We start from the raw sequence: 20,711 nt of genomic DNA on the forward strand, positions 1-20,711 counted from the left end.
AGCTGCCGAACAGCTGCCGCAGAACAAACAATTTCCCATTTAGAGAGCTTCACTTTCTGTTGGGTCATAATCCTCATGTCCACTTGCCGCTCAACACGTCTAATGGATCGACAAAAAAGCAAGCAGGTTGAATTCTAAGTTTCCGTCTGTCATAACTCGGACAGACGGCGCTCGTTATTATTTTGGCCACAATGTCGAATGATGTAACCATACAGGATCACGTGGTCCATTTCAATAGATTCTGCGATTGATAGCTACATTGTTTTGTTTGCCTGTGGCCGCGCAAATGATGATGTACTTCCGGTCCATAGACTCTTAATGTGAAAAGTGTGATGACAGACAGGATATGAAGAACAAAAAGTACAAAACATGCAGTACTTGCCAGAGAATTAACTGAAACGTACTTGGTAAAATTCCTGCATCTCATTCAATGCTGTCAGCCTCTTGGTTTACTCCACAAGATTTGTTCATTCTAGAGCTTCTTTGTGGTGATTTGTGATTGAAATGAGGAAAATGTGACGTTGACATTTGAACAGGAAGTCGATTTTTTTTTCTTGCACAGTTCTATTTCCATCGTTTCTCAATAATAATAATAATAATAATAATAATAATAATAATATGGTTGACCTGGTTACACTATAATAAGGTGCAGATATCGTCAGCTTTCAAAGTAGCCATTTTGAGTTGTTTTTATTACTTCTCTGGTGCTTCTTGTAAACGTCAACTTTTGCAAAATCTACTTTTGCTCAATCTGAGAGCCAAAAAAATTAAGGAGGTAAGTAATGTCTGTACTCTTAAAGCCTGCACGTTTAATAAATAACCTTGTTGGGAACATTTATTTTACTCGTTTTTTTATTAGAGTGCGCAGCAAAACAACACAAGCGCTCTCCCTTTCTACTATCTTGCAAAGTGCTGCTCTCTAGTGGTGAAACTAGAATAATGCAGTCAGTTGGCTTTGTGAAAATTCAGAGAATGCTGTTGTGTTGTCAAGGCAACGGAATTATTTTTATTTCAAGCTGTTTCCTGAAGCCATACAATGAGAATAGCAACATTTAGAATCAGAATACCATATTAACTCCATGGGGAATTTGTGTTTTGATTACTTAAACTCAAACAATTAAAGAGTTATAAATAACATATAAATGAGGTTTGGAATTGCCTTATGAAATGTATGTTTACATGTTTACTTTTAAAATTGAACTACAATATTGAAACAACTTACGGTTTCGACATTTGATCTGTTATATATGCTGACCACATGTGACTAATAGTCACTGACAAAATTCCTTTCTTGTTTGTTTTCTCTCTTTTTTGTTGTTTGTCTTTTCCTCCAAAGGTTGCTGGCTGAGTAAACAACCAAAAAGTCAATTGTAACCCTTCAAGTCTCGCCGTGACGCAGCTCAGGCCTGCGTTTCTGCGCCTCTCCTAGGTGAAACGCAACACAAGAACCTGTGACCTGCAGAGCCGTAAAGATAAGTGACAATGTATGGATCTGCCAGGTCGTGGCGTGGGTTGCCGTGGTTACGCACCAGCACCAGCATGTGTGAGTCGAGGCTTCATCACAACATGAGGACTGTTTTTTTCTGCTCTCATGTCGTGTTCCTTTCTAGCTGATAACGGTTCTTGAAGGACCTTTTTTTTTTTTTTTTTTTTACAAAATATTAGTTTACATACCACAACAGACAATATACAGTATCTATTATTATATTCACGTCTGTAAGGTGATCCAGTCTGAGATTCAATGTTTCCTTACATGCTTCCAAAGCATCTGCTTTTAGTTCTATTCTTGTGTGCTGCTCTAAAAATACTACATGTTTAAAATGTGGCCAAAAAATTGCAATATTTGAGATTTATTTTTACATGTGGGACCAAACGTGGCAAACATATGTTCGGTACTCCATCCGAGGAAGTGAACACAAACAACTTCATGGCGGACGCTCAACAAGATGTCCTGTCACAGTCAGAAAGGAAAATGTTTGACTGATTGGTGGTTCACGACAGATACTATAATAAAATAAATGTGAAACGATACCAAATAGTAGTCGTGGATTAGTTTAGCAATTTCCCACTGAGCTGTCGTAACAGTTTTGATGCCTTCTTATGTTTAGTCCTAGCAAAAGTAAAACTATTGCTATCAGACTTGTGATTGGACGAGTGAGCCAATTGGCTGGCAGTGGAGCAGATGAGCCTGTATGGAGGTCAAATGTCACCTTGGCACAAAACATTCGTGGAAATTTGCTTGAGCGGAATTTTGGTTAAGCAAACAATTGGGTTGATGTTTGTTTGTTTTGTTGTTTGTTTACAGTCAACAGTTTTTGTTGTCTCACTTTGAGAGACTTCTCAATGCAGTAAATATCAAACTTACTTCAAAAAATAAAATAATCACTTTCATTCTTGTTTTGCCATGTTACAGAAAATTGTAAATAGTTTTTTTTTTCCCAAAATAAAGTTTAAAAAAATGTGAAAAGTTGAAATAATGCTACACATCTAACACATATATGTGTGTGTGTGTGTATATATATTTTTTTTTTGCTTGATTTGATCTTTGCTTTTTTAGCAACCTCCTCACTCTCAACCTAAATACTATGTGGATAAATCCAATATTTTTGTTGTACATAACATTCATGCCCAATCTCCCAGCATACAAACAAATAATAATACAATATACAGTAAGCATAGCAAACGTCAAACTGTTTTTTTTTTTTTTTTTTTAATACTGTGCCACCCACAATGCAAAACGGAGAACACATTTTGCTACATGAGGGTGTCAAAATATTGGAAAGCCTTCCTTCTGGGCGGTAATTCTCTTGTGTGGGCCGACCGCATGAGAAAGTGCGTGAAGCCCTTCGGCAGGTTGCGCGCAGTCAAGCTCACGGTTGCGGTGGATGCATTTTTGTTTGGAAAAGAAGACGTGTCAAACCCAATTTCAAAGTGGTAGTTAAAAAACGTCCTTCCACTGAACAAAGTGCATTTTGTCCAATCGTGATCAAAACATCTGGCGCGAGCTCCGTCCTCAGACGGAGGCCCAGATGGCGTCAAATCGTCACCGGGCAGCGCTTTTCCTCTCATTTCCACCACGTTGCCACAACTTTGCTGTCGTTTATGCCCCGCCCACCTCCTTCATGTCTTCACTTTCAGCTATTTCACAGACAGCATGAATGTGCGTATGCAGACTTCCCACCTCATTCTGATATCACACGTCACACAGTGCCAGGCCATTCCGCTGTGAAGGGGTTCCGTTTTTTTGCACACAGGCTGTAGTTTGGCTTTTGGGCAAAATTGTCATATTCACAGGTGAAATCATACATACGGAATAGTAAGACGTTTCTCGCGCTGATGGGAATTACTCATGCAGATTGACGACCGCATCTGTCACTGCGCATCGCTCACGTGTAAATATATCCTTTGTGTCTCAGCGGGGGCCAAACCACAACACAACCTGCGAGCAGATGTGATGACCTCCGCGTCAAGACTCCCACTCATCCAAGCCGCTGACCGTCCAAAACGTTCCCAATGTATCTATTTACGGAGCCGGTCGAGATCCCCACGGACAAAACAGCCGTTTCCATGCGCGGCCTCCCAAGAAGGGCCCAAGGAAAGAGGTCAAAGGTGCATCACCTACGAGCAGATGGACCGAAGGGAATCCCGACATGATGACATCAACATCCTGAACTAGGAAACGGAATCTTCCATTTGTGTAGCCCAAACGGGGGAATCGGAAAACCAGAGCTTTGACTGACAGACGCTTGTTCACGGATGGAGTCGTTCTTCCGACCAGTCCGTTCATTTTCTTGACCACGTTTCCTCATTTGGGTCACGGGTGAGCTGCGGCCTACGCCAGCTGACTTTGGGCACCAGCCAATGGCAATGCAGACTTTACACTTACATTGACTATGTTTATGCAGTCAATATTCAGGTTAAGATGAACATTTTGGTGACTGAAACATTCAGGAGGACCTTGAAAAAAACGAGTGGTTTGTTTTTTTTCTACTCAGAAATTCTAAGTAAATTTTATAAGGAGCGTTTTGACCAGCTTATTAAAAAAGGTTGAGGAACAAACCCACAACGTCCAGGTTGGGAGACAGCTACTCTACCACCTGAGCCATGCCGCTCCTGCAATGTGTTAGTATATTGGTGGTTCACTGTCAGGTGGCAAATAGACGTCATTTCCGCCTTTAACTTTCTATGTTCAATAAAAGTCATCATATCTGTGCTAGGGATGTAACGATAAGCGCGATATCGTGATTTTAAAACAACACAAGTCGGCTAACGCTAACTTTAGCGCAGGTTAGCAGCTAACGGCTAATAGCATCGAGCCACCGTTTTTGTTTTTTTTCACCATTAAGAAACTTAAAATAATCCCAAACACAAATACGTCAAAAAGTTATGACTTACAGATTATGCTCTGCCAAGGCTCCGAAATAAAAAAAAACAATGGCGAGACTAGAAGAAATTCTTGCGTTTCCTCCCGTGTTGTGACTGCGTGTGCAGGTTTTCAAAAATATAGCTGCTATTTACATTACTTCGCCAGTAGGCGGCTCTGCTTCATTTTACAAAATCAAACATATGAACACACAATGACAAGGGTGACATCTACTGGCAAAAAAAAAAATAGAACATAAGCTTTCTACATAACAAAAATCGACTTAACAATATGACTCAATTTACTTGTCATATGAGGTACAGAACATTCTGTCTGTCTGTATTTTTAGCTAGCATGTTTTAACGGCTCCTCAGTCCGTCATTACACTCTTCGGTTTTCAATTTAATGCAATACAGTAAAACGATATTCCACACTTGTTTGGATTTAGGGGTGTTGGCATCTCTTTCGGCAGAAGTTCCCAATTATAAAATAAAAAATAAAAAAAGTCCTGGTCAAACACTTTGGGCGTTCTCGCACATTCCTCGCTATTGGTCGTCATGGTGGCCATGGGAGAGCTCCTCTATTTAAGGTCCTCCCCTCCTCGCTCCTGAGGCACAACGACAAAGAGATGACAACCTTCTGCTTCTACGCAAAATAGAGACAGAGAGGAGGGAAACGTCAGCCCTCAATCCAAGGACTCAAGCCAGCTTCGGCATAGACAATTTCTACACTGAAGATATTTTGATTGCTGACAATATGACCTGTTTGTGCGATAGAGCTTTTATTCTCGTATTCTTTGCAGCACAGGTAGGAATTGAAAATATTCAACGTTCATATTTTTACTAGTTAATTTTGATGAATGACTGTTTACATGTTTGTCATTCATTCGTTACGTTTGGACATTTTATTAAAAAAAAAACATTGTTTTTATGTTTTCCCCAATCAGGTGTTTCCATTAGCCCGGTCTCAAGTGTGCCCGCAGAGATGCCAGTGCCCGGAGGAGCCCCCAATCTGTCACCCAGGGGTGCCCCTGATCCTGGACGACTGCGCCTGCTGCCTTGTGTGCGCCCGCCAGAAAGGTCAAGTGTGTTCCCGAACGGACCCCTGCGACATACGGAAAGGCCTGCAGTGCGACTACACTTCGGGCGAACACAACACGGCCGGCGTATGCGTCGGTGAGTCACTTTGCGAAGCACCCGTTTGAAAGTACAAACATTTCTTGATTTTGGTTGGCGTTCCAGCTCCTGAAGGCGACGTCTGCCTTGCGGATGGTGCGGTCTACCGGAACGGACAGACCTTCTTCCCCAGCTGCAAGCACCAGTGCGTGTGTCGCGACGGGCAGATCGGCTGCGTGCCGCGCTGCAACATCGACGTCATGCTGCCGGGTCCCGACTGCCCCGTGCCACGCCGGGTCCACGTCCCCGGCGAGTGCTGCGAGACGTGGGTGTGCGGGCCCCCGGCCGAAGCCAGCGCACTGGGAGGCTTCGCTATGGCAGGTCAGAAGATGCTTCATACTAAACATGGAAACTCCATAAAGCCATGAAATATTTGAGAGAAAATGTTGATTCTTTGTAAAGAGTATTTATTGGTCCTTTTGAACAAACGTTTTTTTTTTTTTTTTTTATCAATTTGCACATATGACTTTTGATTTGTGTCATATTTGATACATCCGGTCACAAAGGTTTAAATTTGTACATTTATAACTGTCAATAATGTAATAATAACGAGACATATCAAACATATTAGTATTTCCAAACATCAGAAAGAACATTTCCCACTATTAATAAGTATAGGTGTTTCTCCTTTCTCAATTGGGGCGATTTTCCGAGGTCTCTGGGTGATACTGCCCTCTAATTGATTATTCGTGCAATGCATGTATCAGATCTTATACAGCAGGGTTTTAATGGCGGGAAAATATTATAGTCATGAAATAGAGGGCTCAAAATGTCTTGTATTTAATATGATACGTTTGGCAAAATGTCCTCTGTAGTGGACAGATCATAGCTTAAAAATAAAAACTTATTTATTTATTTATTTATTTTTTTTCCAAAAATTTCTTTTGTAGTATTCCAGTTACTTCACAAAGATTGGGGAATATCAAAATAAACATGATTGGACAATATTTTTTTTCCTGATAGTAAAGAAAATTTTGGGATTTCACGACATGAATGTGCCACTTGTAGACATACAGCAGTCCCCAGACTTGGAACACATTCCTGGTGTGAGACGCTCAAAGTTGAAAGGTTATTTAAATAGTTGTCAGAAGAGGAAGCGACTGGAACGAGGAAAGCGAGCGTTCCCACCTCCGCTTCAAGCGTGAAGCGCGGACGCGATTCTGTGACGTTTGGACTTCGGCTTTCGTTTCGAAAGGCTCATTTGAGCGTTTCGAACGCGCGCCCCTGCAGCCTTTCGTCAGGAAGGGACGGCGAGCTTGGAATCCTGGGACCCCAGCGCCAACTGCGTCGAGCAGACCACCGAGTGGGGGGCCTGCTCCCGGACGTGCGGCACGGGGGTCTCCACCAGGGTCACGAACAAGAACCGGCGTTGCCAGATGGTGAAGCAGAGCCGCTTGTGCACGATCAGACCCTGCGACGGGCAACAGGACCAGACGCGGCCAAAGGTAAACCACCTCAGAAGTCCCCGCAAGGGCGTGTCAGGTGTAAAATGTCTTTGCCATTGTTGCCTTCAGAGAGGCAGCAAATGCCAGAGGATGGTGAGAAGCCACGCGTCCGTCCGGCTCTCCTACAAGAACTGCACCAGCGTCCGGGCCTACAGACCTCGCTACTGCGGCTCCTGCGCGGACGGCCGCTGCTGCACGCCGCACAGAACCAAGACCGCCCTGGCGGAGTTCACCTGCGCCGGCGGGCGAGCCGGCAAGAGGCCGGTCATGGCGATCCTCACCTGCGTCTGCCATGACAACTGCCCGCGGGACAACGCGGCCTGGCAGCCTTCGGACTTGGGCTACAGCGGGATGACGTTATAGAGCGACGCAGACGATGACTCTGCGTTTATTTCGGAATTTCTTTTGTTGGTCGTCCAAAATCTTGAACGTGAGTTGTATCAACTCTTCAGTACAAAATATGCAAACATGTTATGAGTCAATTTAGCACTTAGCACATACGACATAATGAGTCTCTCCTCTTTTGGAGATCAGATTTAAAGATGAAACTAGAAGTCTATATTCATGACAGACTCACAAGGTATCATGAGAGCATTTATGGGACGACACTGTTGTGAGTGTTTGTCGATTAGTTGGAATGCTACAATTAGCCCGGTGGGTATTGTAGTATAGAATAGAAATACAAATAAACATTTAAAATGGGAGATTAAAAAAAAAAAATTGACAATAATGTGTTCTATGCAGCCCCACTAGTCTAAATATGTCACTCTGGTTAATATAGTGGAATATGAGTTACGCAGCAAAATCCAGCAGTTTTTATCAATATCAGAAGGCGGCCATTTTGCCATTTGCTGTCGGGTGAAAATGACATCACAGTTGCTCGGGTCTCTGGTAACAACCAATCACAGCTCAGCTTCAGAAAACAGCTGAGCTGTGATTGGTCATCGCCAGAGCTTGAGCAAGTGTGATGTCATCTTCAATTGACAGGAAGTGGCAAAATGGCCGCCCCCATCAGATGGATAAAAATGGCTACATTTAATTAATTAATCAGAATATCATGTTTAGACTAAACATATTATTGTCAAGTAATGTTTAAGATTTTGTGTAACACTGTTAGCATGTTTTAATATGTTACGTGTGTAGCTGACAATGTCCAAATATGGAATGCAGTGTTGAAATAAGTGGCGCGTGATCAACCTTTGATCAGAGGTCATCGTTGGGATTTTGTGTCATTTCTAACTTCCGTCTGCTGCGTGTATGTTTGCGTGCTTCAAATTCATGAGTCTTAATGACTCCTATTGTTTTGTGGTATCTTTTTTTCAAACTCCTCTCAGCTTATTTGTGTGTAAAGTCCTTTAAAAATAAATGTTTTTGTTTTTTTAATCAAAGACTTTTTTTTTCCTTTATTGTCCACAATTGCCAAGTTAATATATTTATTTTAAATCTAGTGTGTGCAAACTAGGGCCAGGGGGACATTTGTGGCCCACTGTCAGTTTTTTTAAGTGACACATTCCAAAATTAACAATTGACATAACCAATGTTATTTTCCTGCTTTGTACTTTCAATGCTGGTTAGCAAGGCAGGAGAAGATGTAAAGTTCCTACATTGGTTTTTATAAAGAGATTCACAAGATTTGCAAAAACAAAAAGCCACTACAACTAAAATAGTACTTGTTAGCGTGACACCGACACACCAGTAACCAAACGGACAAAGAAGAAAAGATCTTTTTATGCCAAAGTGGCTCACAAAATCTTTTGTATCTGTTGTTTGAAGAACGCAAAATCGACTGCTAACTGCTAACTAGTTTAGTTAGCGCGTCAATTGCATTGAGTTAGCCTTAAGCCAGCAAAGTTTGTCAAAACAAAGTTATGTTTGGTTTAAATGTGCAACAGCACGGTCATTTTTAAGTAAACGTGAACCGGGAGTGGCAAGAAACAGCTTGAAGCAAGAACTTGTGCTACTTTTTTGAAGAATTGTTCACTATCTGCCATTTTTTCTGGTAGCTTCTATTCTAGCGCTAGAAATAAATCCATTGTTGTAACTCGTGACAAAAAGTGGCTGCCACTATATGTGGCTTGCATGGACAGACGAACAAGGATACATTATTGGCAGTAAATATGATAAATTAATACTTTCGGACCAATTCAATGAATATGAACAATTTCCAGTACACCTGATAATCTCTCATGTTTGTGGCCACGATAAAGTCAATATATCATTGACATAATGTACATAATGGACATAATGTATTACAGACTTGACTAGCGTTTGTTCCTGCAGTGGTTCTCAGTCTCAAATAGCGATTAATTATCAACCTTCACATACCTTTAATTAATAAGAGCGCCTTTTCTACTGTTTGTTGGTTTATTTGTTTGGAAGGTCATTATCACAACAAAGAATGTGCATTCAAGTGGATAGCTCATTTCCATATAAAAGTTTAAAAAAAATAAAATAAAAAATCAATCGGAGCTTCTCCACCAGTCCTCATTGCACAAAATATTCTGCAAATACTTCTGACTTTCTCCAAATCAAACTTAATCCGTCTTTGCTTGTTACAGTTCTAATGAAAGAATTCTATTTGGAGAAAAGTGTCCCTAACTTGCAGGGACATACGCTACAGTTTTTATGTATTTATTTTAATTGATTAGTTGCTACATGGTGTAGGCCATCTTGTGGTTAGCACATCTGCCTTACAGCTGAGAGGTCGCGGGTTTGATCCTTGTTTCAACCCATCCTCTATGGAGTTTTTTTTCTGAATTTAAAAAAATATATAAAACAATTCGTTAGCCTATTTGTTAGATTAATTCAAGAAAATCTGGTGAGACTGAATTGTTATCTATATGTGCCCTGTTTGCAATCCCAAACTATAGGATAGGCAATATGCTGTCAACTGAGACTATGGTAAGGAATCATAATAAAAAAAAAAATAAAAAAAAATAATGATGGGTGGATTTTTATTATTTAAAAAAATTAATACTTAATTAGGCCAGGTGACGACATGGTATACGCTTAGAAAAGTGAATGTTGCATTACGCCAGTAGGTGTCATAGCAACATCATTCATTTAACAGTAAAGCTTTTTTACTTATTTTTTTTTTTTTATGTTTTAAAGGAGCAACAGTTCCTTCAAACATGCTGTTGAACAATATGAACAAATGATGGGACACGAGTGCCGGGATGAGGCGTTAGCTTGATGATGATAAAGAAAATACTTTCTTGTCACTCTTTCTACGTCAAAAAAAACAAACAAAAAACTGGAACAGGTGCATTCCTGGATGCTCGCCACCGACCTTACGCCTCCAACCGTGCACGCGCACGCACGCATTGGACAGCCAACGATTGGGGACGTCACTTCTTGTTGCAGTTTCGGTTAAGTTTCAAACCAAGTATCTCTACTTTGAAACATCTCCTATATATTTCTCAACAGTGTTGCCACATCGAGTGGTTTGTGCCGCCTGACGATTTCGTCCGGCGCAAATGAGGAAGCGCTCATTTTGGTGTCGTTCGAAGCTCGTGCGTGTTGAAAATGTGAGCGCGTCGCGCACGCGCGCGTTCCGGAGGTTTGATCGCTTGATAGCGAGGAGCAAACTCGACCCAACACGCCACGCGAGCTGAGAACCTGTGGCGGCGCGCTCCGCCCGGACTCGCGTGGAGAAAAGTTGGTGCGGGTCAAAGTCCGGCAGCTCGGGCGCAAGCGGGACGAAGAACATGCTCCAAACATGGCCGGAGTAGCAGCGAGCGTGAAGGAAAGTGGCTTCGCGGAGGTTCTGGTCCGGGCTCGCTGGCACAAAGTTCGGCTGCACTTAAACCAGGAGGCGCTCACGTTGAGCTGCGGCGACGCCGACGACGACGACGCCGTCAACTCCAACGGAGTCGTCGTCGTCGTCGCCAACGGATCCTACCTCGACAACAACAACTCCAACAACGGCCCGAGGCTGCCGGAGAGCATCGCCAACCGGAAGCGCTGCGTCAAGGTGAGCAAGCAGGAGGTCGGCGGCCTGGGGATCAGCATCAAGGGCGGCAGGGAGAACAAGATGCCCATCCTGATCAGCAAGATCTTCAAGGGGCTGGCGGCGGACCAGACGCAGGCTCTGTACGTCGGCGACGCCATCCTGTCCGTCAACGGGCGCAACTTGAGGGAGGCGAGCCACGACGAGGCGGTGCAGGCGCTCAAACTGTCCGGCAAGGAGGTGACTCTGGAAGGTAAGCATCGGAACATGAATCGGAATTGTAGAAGAAGGGAAGCTCACTGACCTGTGAGCTGCCAAACACTGCCAATCACCTTACTACCTACTGACCTACTTTTCAACCCAAATTCTATTTTTGGATCACAAAATCTTGTTCATTTATTCCCAACAGTCTATTCTTTTCATTCTGCAGCATTTCTCTTGGCTCCACTGCTTTCACTACATGTAGATTTCCACCCCAGTCACATTTCAGGCTCTTTGTGCAACAATGGCGAAATGTAAATCTTGCCTGCAGGGCCTTCACAATTAGTCCTTCTGGGTGACGCAATTTCAGATGAATTAGCAGTTAGACTGTTTCTTTAACCAGTCAGATTTCAAATTTGATTGCTCTTATCATGTCTTCTTATATTGATAAGTTTCTGAAGTTGCGTTGTGATTATTCAGTGGTTGTACTAAAAAGTGGATTCAGTTGGGTAATCCCAAATGGACGCCCGCCACTGCCTTGCGGTCACAGGTGTCAGTGTGTGGTTCGTAAAAAATGAGCGATGTTAATAATGATGATAAAGTCAATTATGAAATGTGGTGGGACGTTTCCACACACAAGAAGTATGGCAAGTATTGAAATATGTTCTGGGCCAAAATGTTATTGTTTGTCTTATTTCATAAAAAGAAAACAAAGTACTGATGTTGCACTTTCCAAGAAAAGAAAAAATGGAAGTAAATGCAAGTAAACCTGCTACGATTTATGCAGTTTGTTCTGCCTTTTGTTCTCTTACGGTACAAAATGTTTTACCAACATAACTCGCTATGTGTGGCCCGCAATTAAACAAAACCAAACCAAACGATATCTATTAAATAATTCAAAATGATTGGGCAGTGGTGGACTAATGTTTAGCACCTCTGCCTCACTTTTTCTGCTGTTCTGTGTTTGAATCTCGTCTCACCCAAAGTCAGCTGGGATAGGCTCCAGATCCCCCACGACCCAAACAGCACTTTAGCAATACAATCCCGCGATACATCATCTGTTATATTTATGACAGCATCAAGGTTGCGTAATGTCCACAATTGGCACATTTTCTTTGTTTACATGTCTTAGTTACAAAGCTGTTAGTTTGAAACCGATTGCTGTCATTGCCAAGCTTCCCTCGTTGTTGTTTTTTTTTTCCCTCAAAAGTGCCCTGGTAGGATGTTGCACTTAAAACTATAAAAAGCTTGTGAGGCCTGCAAATGTGCAAATGCAGCACTCGAGTCTGAAGTCAGAGGGGGCGGCTGTGTAGACTGCAAAAAAAAAATAAAAAATCGTACCAACCAGCTAATACTTGAACATTTTTACCTGCCAGTTGATTGCATTCACTTTGCTCCCTGGGAAGATGATCAATCAAACCCCGTTTAGATGAATACAATCAAAGCTGCAGCGATTCTGAGCACTGAAACCCCTGGATTAAATCCTCAGTTCTATGCAATTTATTTTCCACAGTTAGAATAGAGCTGATTAATAACGGGAGTCAGGACATGAAAATTGCTCGTTTGTGTCGAACCACTGCTTTTGCTGCTAATAATACTCTTTGTTCTTTGTATTTTTGGCCATCTGGATTCCCTGTGACATCATGTTGCCGCACATCATTCTTGGTAGCATGACAGACTTCTGAGTTGTCAGTTTTGATATGTGGTGAGTTGAATTGGTCTTTTCCGAGTACACCACAACTAGACACTAAAGAAGCAAAGCACAAGTTCAAAATTTGTCCTCGGCCTGTGTGGGCTGTACTGTAAACAAACAAACTTCAACAAACGGGGATGTTTGGACTGCGTTAGATCAACTCGGCTGATTCAGGAAAGCCAAACTTTTACTTGGCGAATGTTCCGTTTTCTCGCCTTGATTCAAATTTGGTGGCAAAAAAACTCAATAAGCACTAGAACAAAACAACACGTGGACCTCCATCGTGGCGGCCGTGCTGTGATGTCGCACAAAAATATCTATTAATTGCCTTTGGAGGTGAGGCTGTGTTTTTAATTGGAACACAAAAATTGTGTTCCGTTTCTAGGAAGGCTGTTATGTAACTGAGTTCCACGAGAGGCACATTCATGTTCAAACACCCTTTGCTGCTTTTTTTTTTTTTTTTTTAATGCAAGACTGTGTAATTCTGGAGCGTTTCACTCGCTCATGCACCCGTGAGTTTACTGACATAAACAGTTGCTTTTAGAAGATGAAAATTGGTCTGATAGTCGATTACTCTGAAGGCTGAGCATCAATTTTGCACACACACTCACAGACACGGGAAAAATGGATCATGTAAGTGCCCACTTCTGGGTTTATTTCTGCTCCCATGAGGACTCTCCAACGACGAGTATCTCACTCACTCACACAGTGATGATCCTTCCCAGGGGAACAAGGGAAATACATTGCAGAGGGGAAAAGCAGAATTGATAAGAAAAATAGGCAGAGGGAGAGCGGAAGCGGACGAGAGCGTGGAGTAGAATTGCGATTTTAATGGAGAAACGCGAAGAGGGACTAAAAGCGCAAATCTGCAGGAGCGCTAATGAGTGAGGCGAAGAAGGTGATGTGAAGATGCTTGGTAAACTTGAGGGTAGATGAGTGCCGGGAGGTTGCGGTGCACTCATTTGGGAAAAGTCAGTAAACGATCTCCGGCAACTCGGAAGGCGTTCGTCCATTTAGCCGAGCGTGGATGTTTCGTTCCCAGTGAAACGTGATCGCTGGTATTCCCACAGCTTCACTTAGTCCTTTCCTGGAAGTCGCTTCCCGAGACGGGAGGAGAATCAGTTAGGACGAGGGAAGAGAGATCAAGAAGAAACGGATTGGAGAGGTGGGACGTGCGTCACTGTGCATTTGTGCAATTTATGTGCACGAGAATCTCTGCGGGAGAATTCATCGGTGTATATTTTACTACTGACTGCGTTAGATGGAAGAGAAATTGAGGCGAAAGAGACAGTTTGTGTGTATTTGTGTGCTCAAGATTGGGCAAGCAAATATTATGTCGATCATAAGGACAAATGTCGGACACACCTTTTGGTTTAGCTTCAGCAAACAATGTTTTTGAAAAGATCCTGATCCGTCCAGCAAAACTGTGCCTCAGTGCAAATAAAGTAAGATCCATAAAATCATGTTTGGGCATGTTTGGTGTGACTGGCCCCTGCAGGAACTTGACCTCACCCCCATCAAACACTTTCGGGATTACTGGAGGCGGTTTCCGTTCTGGGAGGTGAAGTGGCGACAATCTATAAAGCTCAAACTCATTTTCAAAGCAGGTTGTATTGTAGTTATGGCTTCCCTCAGAGGGCTGTTATGAAAAAAAAAAATGAATTTGCACTCACCTCATCTTCAAAATACATATTGTTGCTGTCGGGCAGAATACTTGCATCTCCAAAGTCACTCTTTAACAGGGCGGGGGGGGAAAAAAAAAAAGTGTCTGGCTTGGTAACTGCTTCTCATTGAAGTTGTCATTACACCTCATATTGCTTTCCATACCAACATAAACATAACACCACCAAAAAAAATCATGTTCAATCTTAATGTCATTTTACAAACGCAAGTGTGTCCTGGTCTGACCCATTTACCGGCGTCGGTGTCTTTAAAAACAGCCTCGGACGTGGAATGGCGAGTTGGCGGGAAAATAACCGTCTTTAAACGCAGGCGGTGACATTTCGAAAAGCGCTTTTGTGTGGATGACGGGTCAAATCGGAGAAAGAAATATTCGTTTTGTGAGATGTCCTGGCAAGTCGGGCTGCACAATATTGGAAAAACATGCGATATAGTAGCAAAATATAGCGATATCGATATTATTCTGATATTTAACATGTACCTAAAGAAATTAGGTTTTTATTATCTAATGAAAGAGTTATATTTTTTCATACGGCAAAATTAGCAAATTCACTGTATTCTTAGTTAATTAGCTCTCGATAATGTTATTGTTGTTCAACTATTGGATGGCGGAGCACATTTTAGTTAGTCTGACTGGTCAAATTCAGAAAAAAGCGTAACATTCTATATGAAACTTCTTACATGTCTTTGCGATATGCATATTGCATGTTCCAATATCGCGATATCAATATTTTTTTTAAATATATTGTGCAGCCCTACTGGCAAGGCCCTAAATTGGTACGGGTACGCCAAACTAACAAGCACAAAAAAAAGCCTTAAAATTTCACAACAACGTTACATCACTTTATCAATTTATTTTTCAAACATCTGAGATCCATTGGTGATGCGATAAATTATTTGGAATGCCGTTAACTCGCCGTCTAGCTGGTGAAATCTAGAAGCTTCAGAGCGAGGACAGCCAAAGAGCAGGTGAAGGGAAAAAAAAAAAAAAGTACTGACTTTTAATGAGCAAAACAAAATAATGTTGACATGAGTTAAGTTATACGAGATGATTGACTTGTTTTGATAGCCACTGCTTGTTGCAGGCAAACCTCGTGTTCCAATCAAATATTTTGCAAATATATCGAGTTGCGTATGCCTCAGGTCATACTGGACCTCCACAAAAAATGGTGCGACCAAATCCTGTGTTGTGCGAGCAACTAAAAATGTTACTCGCACCAGTGCTAGTCGTGGAAAAGTTAGCGTAGAGCACTGTGCCACCTTTTTAGTTGATTATCAAGAATATTGAATTTATATTGACGCCTCACAAGCTGCGCTTGAAACTCCAGAATTGCTTGGGACTTTGTCTCCATGATGTCGCCGTTCCACTGTCTCCTGCGCATGAATTCAGACTTAAAGAAAAAAACAAAAGAATGCAATCAAAACATCTTGGCCTTACTTGAGCTGGAAGCGTACGAGTCCGTGGCCTTGAAGCGTTTCATTTCGGCACCCGGCGATCCAAGCTTGTCATCACCTGACAAGTGTGACAAGGAGGCAGCGTTAGTATGCGCCCGTCATTGTGTTCAGTCATGGCCGGTTGTTGTCGAGACTGATGCTCCAGTCAGGGTGTGCGTTTGTGCACGCGTGTGCTTGAGATTATAGTGATAGACCGATATGGTTTTTTCAAGGCCGATACCGATACAGATTATTTGTAGTCAAGTCGGCTGATAACCGATATTTCAAGCCGATATTCATTTGCAGTAAAATGGGGAGGGGGGGGAATTCTTTCAAACTATATATAATTTCTCACTTAGTAACAAATTCATGTGAATGTAGCTCATTTGGGGTTTTTGTTAGGGTTCGTAAAAACGTTTCAAAAAGATTTTCGCGGTGAAAAATTGTGTGAATATGTTCCAAATGTGTTTACGACAAATAAAAACTGACTGCGAACATCTTACAAATCCTGATGAAAACCCCAAATTCGCTACGTTCGCAAGTATCCCCTGCTCAGTGAGCTTTATCGGCCTTCAGATTCAAAACATGGCCGATGCCGATATTTGTCAAAATGCCAAATATCGGCGCCGATAATCGGCCGGGGCCGATTATCGGTCTATCCGTTGAGAAGCCGTCATCTGTTCACTGACTCAGAGTGGATGATGATGGTAATAATGACAATAACGTGCCGAAGATAGACAATGGAATTATTCTTTCCACTGTTTTTGTATACAGTACGCTGACACGACCAAAACAAATGCAGAGATGCAAAAATGCGTCCTCCAAGCTCCGTGAGAGGAAGATAAAAGCTCTTGTTGCCTCCAGGTGTAATTATTGCTCTTACGTCCTTTGCGGTTTGACCCATTTTTCTTTTAATGGTCGTTACAAAACTTGAAGACTCGTTCTGATCCGAAGGCCAATAGCAGACATGAAGGGAACATTGAAGCTAAATAAGTGGAAGTGGAATAACGTCACTGACACGTTACGTCTACTTGTCCCTTTGTAATGTGTTGATGTTCACTGGCCAGCAGCTCACTGAGCGAATGAGCGAGAAATGGCGAGTTGGGTTGTTGCCGATGGAAATGTGGTTCCCAAAATCTGGTTATTGTTTGCCAATTAGTGCAACTTCTGACGAGTTGGGAACCCTGAGACACATCAGACTTGACTTGGACTTGGAACCTAAAGACTTGGACTTGTGGATCAAAGACTTGAAGATTGCCTTGGACTTTACTTGGGCTAATCTCTGCTTCCGAATGTGTAGCGGCCGAGATTGCTCTTTTGTGAACTCTGATCATACAAATGTTTTTCTGGATGGATGCACGTTAAAATTCTCTTCCCAGAAGAGCGAAAAGGGAGTCTGTTGGCTTTACTTCCATTCCTCGAGATTTGTATTCCTTCCGCTCATTCTTCAGGCCAACACAAAATGGTTCATCAAACACGACACCGTGCAGTTTTCCCACATTTCCGGGGCAATCTTCATATTTCAGGGAGGATTACGCTTCCGAACACTCGAGATGACTTCTTTGGGTCTTTGTTGTCTGAGCCGAGGGATCTTTTTCACATGCCAATGTTTTCGTCAGTCTGCATGTGTCGTTTGAATGACTTAAGAGGTTCATTGACAGCTGTTCCAGTTGGTCTCCTTGGAGAGATCCACTTGGAAGCGCTTAGTTTGCATGTAATCCTCCGGAGGGAACAGGGACTGGGGCAGTGCCAATCCCTTCAAGACTCAATTGTCTTTTTCTGTCATGGTTGTGGCTTTTATTTTAACACATTTTTACCAGAAGAAACCACCAACGTTGATTACTTTGGCAGTTTCTCCTGTTACGGAATCAGATTGGAGTTTGGCCGTGTGTTCTACCAGCTGTGTCTCGTCTGTCTCGTTTCCAACTTCTGTTTAGTTTAGTTTTTTTTTTTTTGTCAGAGCCGTCGTAGTCATGGTAGTCGTCTCTCATTGTCACAGTTGTTGCTGTCAGTTGTGGTTCTTAAGTCCTAAGCTTCTTATCTCTTTGACTGCCAAAAACGTTTAATAACGATTAGTCAAATCAAGATGTATTCTGCCATGAACGTTAAATGACGCCAACTATGTTTTGTTTTGGGTTTTTTTTAATCAATGGAAAGTGCAACATCTTAGTGCAGCGCTGCCTGGTCAATTAGCTGTGGAATCAAAAACACCAACTAACTATGGCCAGCAGATGGCAGCATTGTATCTCTTTTCAATGGGCTGCCAGTTTATGAAATTACATGAATACATGATGGAATCTGATGAAATCGAACATTTTCAATGATGACGAGAGTGATCAAATTCTTTTTCACATCAAATCTAATTCACAGAGCATCACTAAACAAAAAAAATAGTGTCAAAGTCACTGTTGTGGAGAAAATGTATCTTTTTTTTTTTTTTTTTTTTTTTTTAAAAGCTTGTTTTCTCCTTATCCTTTCAATTTTCGCTTAATGTCACTCAAATGAGCTATTTTCAAGTGCTGATTACTAAAGAACGGAATAAGGTAGAAACATACTTTGTTTTTCCTAATGAAAGAATGGAATGTGATCTTTCATTTGGTACCCACATTGTATATCTAGTAAAAGCACACAATATTCTGTTTTGCCTTGAAAGAGGAGTTAAAATGCTCGAAATCTGCTGCCACTGTGGGTATTTTTTATGATTATTTTTTTGATAATGTGTGGCAGTAAAAGAGTTAAGTTCCTGCCTGCACTTAAGGATGCTTTTCCTTCGTAGAAATGATGCATCGTTATTCATTGCCTCTTCATTCATGTGTTTCCAGTCGAGATGAGCACATTGCAGGCGCTAGCTTCCATTACGTTCTCGTTAAAGGTGAAGTTCGATCACATTCAGTGGTCAGAATATTTGTCCAAATCCATCTGAACAATCGCTGTGTGGGTCTTGTGAAGGCCTTGTATTGCTGTAGTATATCCAGCTAGCTGCTCGGAGCTTACAAGGGAAGCTTTCATTCTGCAATCACAGGAGCCTTTTCCTACTTTTCTGCCTCCAATCTGTTCTCCTTTCAACTTCTACCTTACTCGTCACGGGCCTAATGAGAGGAAGTTTCTCCTCCTTTTATCCGCTACATTTGCTCGCCAATTAAGATTCCCATTCAGAGCATATGGAAGGGCCTCTCAACCTCGGCGAGTGTTGCGAAAAAAAAAGAAAACATTGGGCAAAATACAATTTAATGAGACTGATGAAGTCATCGCACAACTGGCGATACTGTCAACACTCTTCAGCTTGTGAGGAAATTGTCGTATTTACAAATCGTGTAATTGGATGGGGTTGAGTAGAGTTTAACAAGTGAAGTGTTTTTTTGACGAGCGAATGGGGTTTTTAACGGGGGGCCGAGCAGCTGGTCGCTGGTGGTCGGCTGTCATTCATCAGGAGAACTGTTAAAGAGTGAGCTCCAAATGAGATGCGGAGTCGTTACAAGAAAAATACATTTGACAGAGTATATTTGTGCAAACGATCTCCAGAAGCAGTTACGAGGCTCGTCAAATTTGGATCCGAGCATTTTCATCATTTTCTGGAATTGTCATACAAAAATGTGGACGTCAGAATGTGTGATGACCTCATGAGAGTTTTAGACTCTTTTAGCCAGTTTCAAAAGATCAACTGTGTGTTTGCCAGGACAAGAGAAGAAAAATAAGGTAAGAAAATCTGTTAGTGTCTAATTTTTCCAAATGTTTCAATGTGAATAGAGCAGAAACATTTGTTTTAATGTTACATTACATAATAGTTTACTTTAATTTAAGGTAGTTGACGGTAAATGTTAACAATGAGCTGAATGAAATGACGTTTATTAACCTGCCTCATTTGTCATTCAAGATAAGGTCGTAGATTATCGTAGACAGGCGCATGTGCATCTTAATTTTTGTGCCAAGACATGTCTAGTTCAGAGTCTTTGTGAATTTGGTAGACACTCGATAGCTTCCTGGATATTCCGGTGCACCGAGCTGGTAACTAGACTCGATTTTAGACTCGGTAAAAGCAGGTCTAAATGGTAGCACAGGTGGTGTAATGCGTTTTTGGTGCATTTGATTGAGGCGCAGGCGGACGGTTTTACCTTTTTTATCCATAGTATTATTGATGTACGTGGGTAATTGTTTTCTAACTTTCCCATTCTAATTGATTGATTGAGTTTTGATGAATTGTGTTCTAACATATATTTATACATCTTTTCACCCAGATACATTTGCATCCAAAAATCTATTTTGGGTCATGTTTAGTCTGCCTCAAAGGCAATTAATTTGTGGAAAGAACTGCAAATGCAGTGATTCCGACGGGGCCTTCACGCTATCTGGTTATCATCTTACACTTATTAATATTGCTAACGCGTTACTTTGAAAATTGCCTGTACAGTTAATGAGGTTGTGTGATGGCAAAAGTTTTACAAATAAATTTTGTCTACCTGAGATTACTGTATAATTGTCTAACGTCACAGAGATGATTGTAAGTTTCCACTGTATTTTCTTCTCACGACTTTTAGCCATTTATCGTCTCTGGTGTAGAGTTGCTACTTTGACAGAAACAGGGAATATGAACACACACGTGCACACTGTAACCATTTGCCCCAATGAAGGGAACCCCTTCCAGCTCTTTTTGAGGCCACACTTTAATGAGGTTCCATCAGATGTGTTTGTAGATTTTAAAAAATACACGTTTGATTTGTGTCATTTTAGGACTCCAGCGACCGCCATCGGGTTTGATTCACACTGTACGTTT

At 41.8% G+C, this 20,711-nt stretch overlaps 2 protein-coding genes across 4 annotated transcripts in view; both read left to right on the top strand.

Annotated features, from left to right (window-relative positions):
• Positions 1–903: 903 nt before the first annotated feature.
• LOC144021810 (CCN family member 3-like) lies at positions 904–7,831 on the top strand. Of its 3 annotated transcripts, XM_077525980.1 has the most exons (6): positions 904–1,543; positions 3,417–5,170; positions 5,310–5,538; positions 5,605–5,859; positions 6,769–6,983; positions 7,053–7,831. In XM_077525980.1, exons 2-6 carry the CDS (start codon positions 5,120–5,122, stop codon positions 7,344–7,346), a joined length of 1,044 nt encoding a protein of 347 aa, XP_077382106.1. In that variant the 5' UTR covers positions 904–1,543; positions 3,417–5,119; the 3' UTR covers positions 7,347–7,831. The 3 variants fall into 3 exon arrangements, with proteins under 3 accessions (XP_077382106.1, XP_077382105.1, XP_077382104.1); XM_077525979.1 differs by lacking the exon at positions 3,417–5,170; XM_077525978.1 differs by lacking the exon at positions 904–1,543 and adding an exon at positions 2,914–3,294 and having other exon boundaries at positions 3,417–5,538.
• A 2,331-nt stretch (positions 7,832–10,162) lies between these two features.
• sntb1 (syntrophin, basic 1) overlaps positions 10,163–20,711 on the top strand; it is a 35,948-nt gene continuing 25,399 nt past the window's right edge. Inside the window, exon 1 of the mRNA XM_077526497.1 lies at positions 10,163–11,185. Coding sequence (XP_077382623.1) covers positions 10,702–11,185 — 484 coding nt within the window. The 5' untranslated portion in view covers positions 10,163–10,701. The remainder of the gene's footprint in view (positions 11,186–20,711) is intronic.

This window comes from Festucalex cinctus, chromosome 7, assembly GCF_051991245.1.
Source record: "Festucalex cinctus isolate MCC-2025b chromosome 7, RoL_Fcin_1.0, whole genome shotgun sequence".
In the NCBI taxonomy this organism is placed as follows: domain Eukaryota; kingdom Metazoa; phylum Chordata; class Actinopteri; order Syngnathiformes; family Syngnathidae; genus Festucalex; species Festucalex cinctus.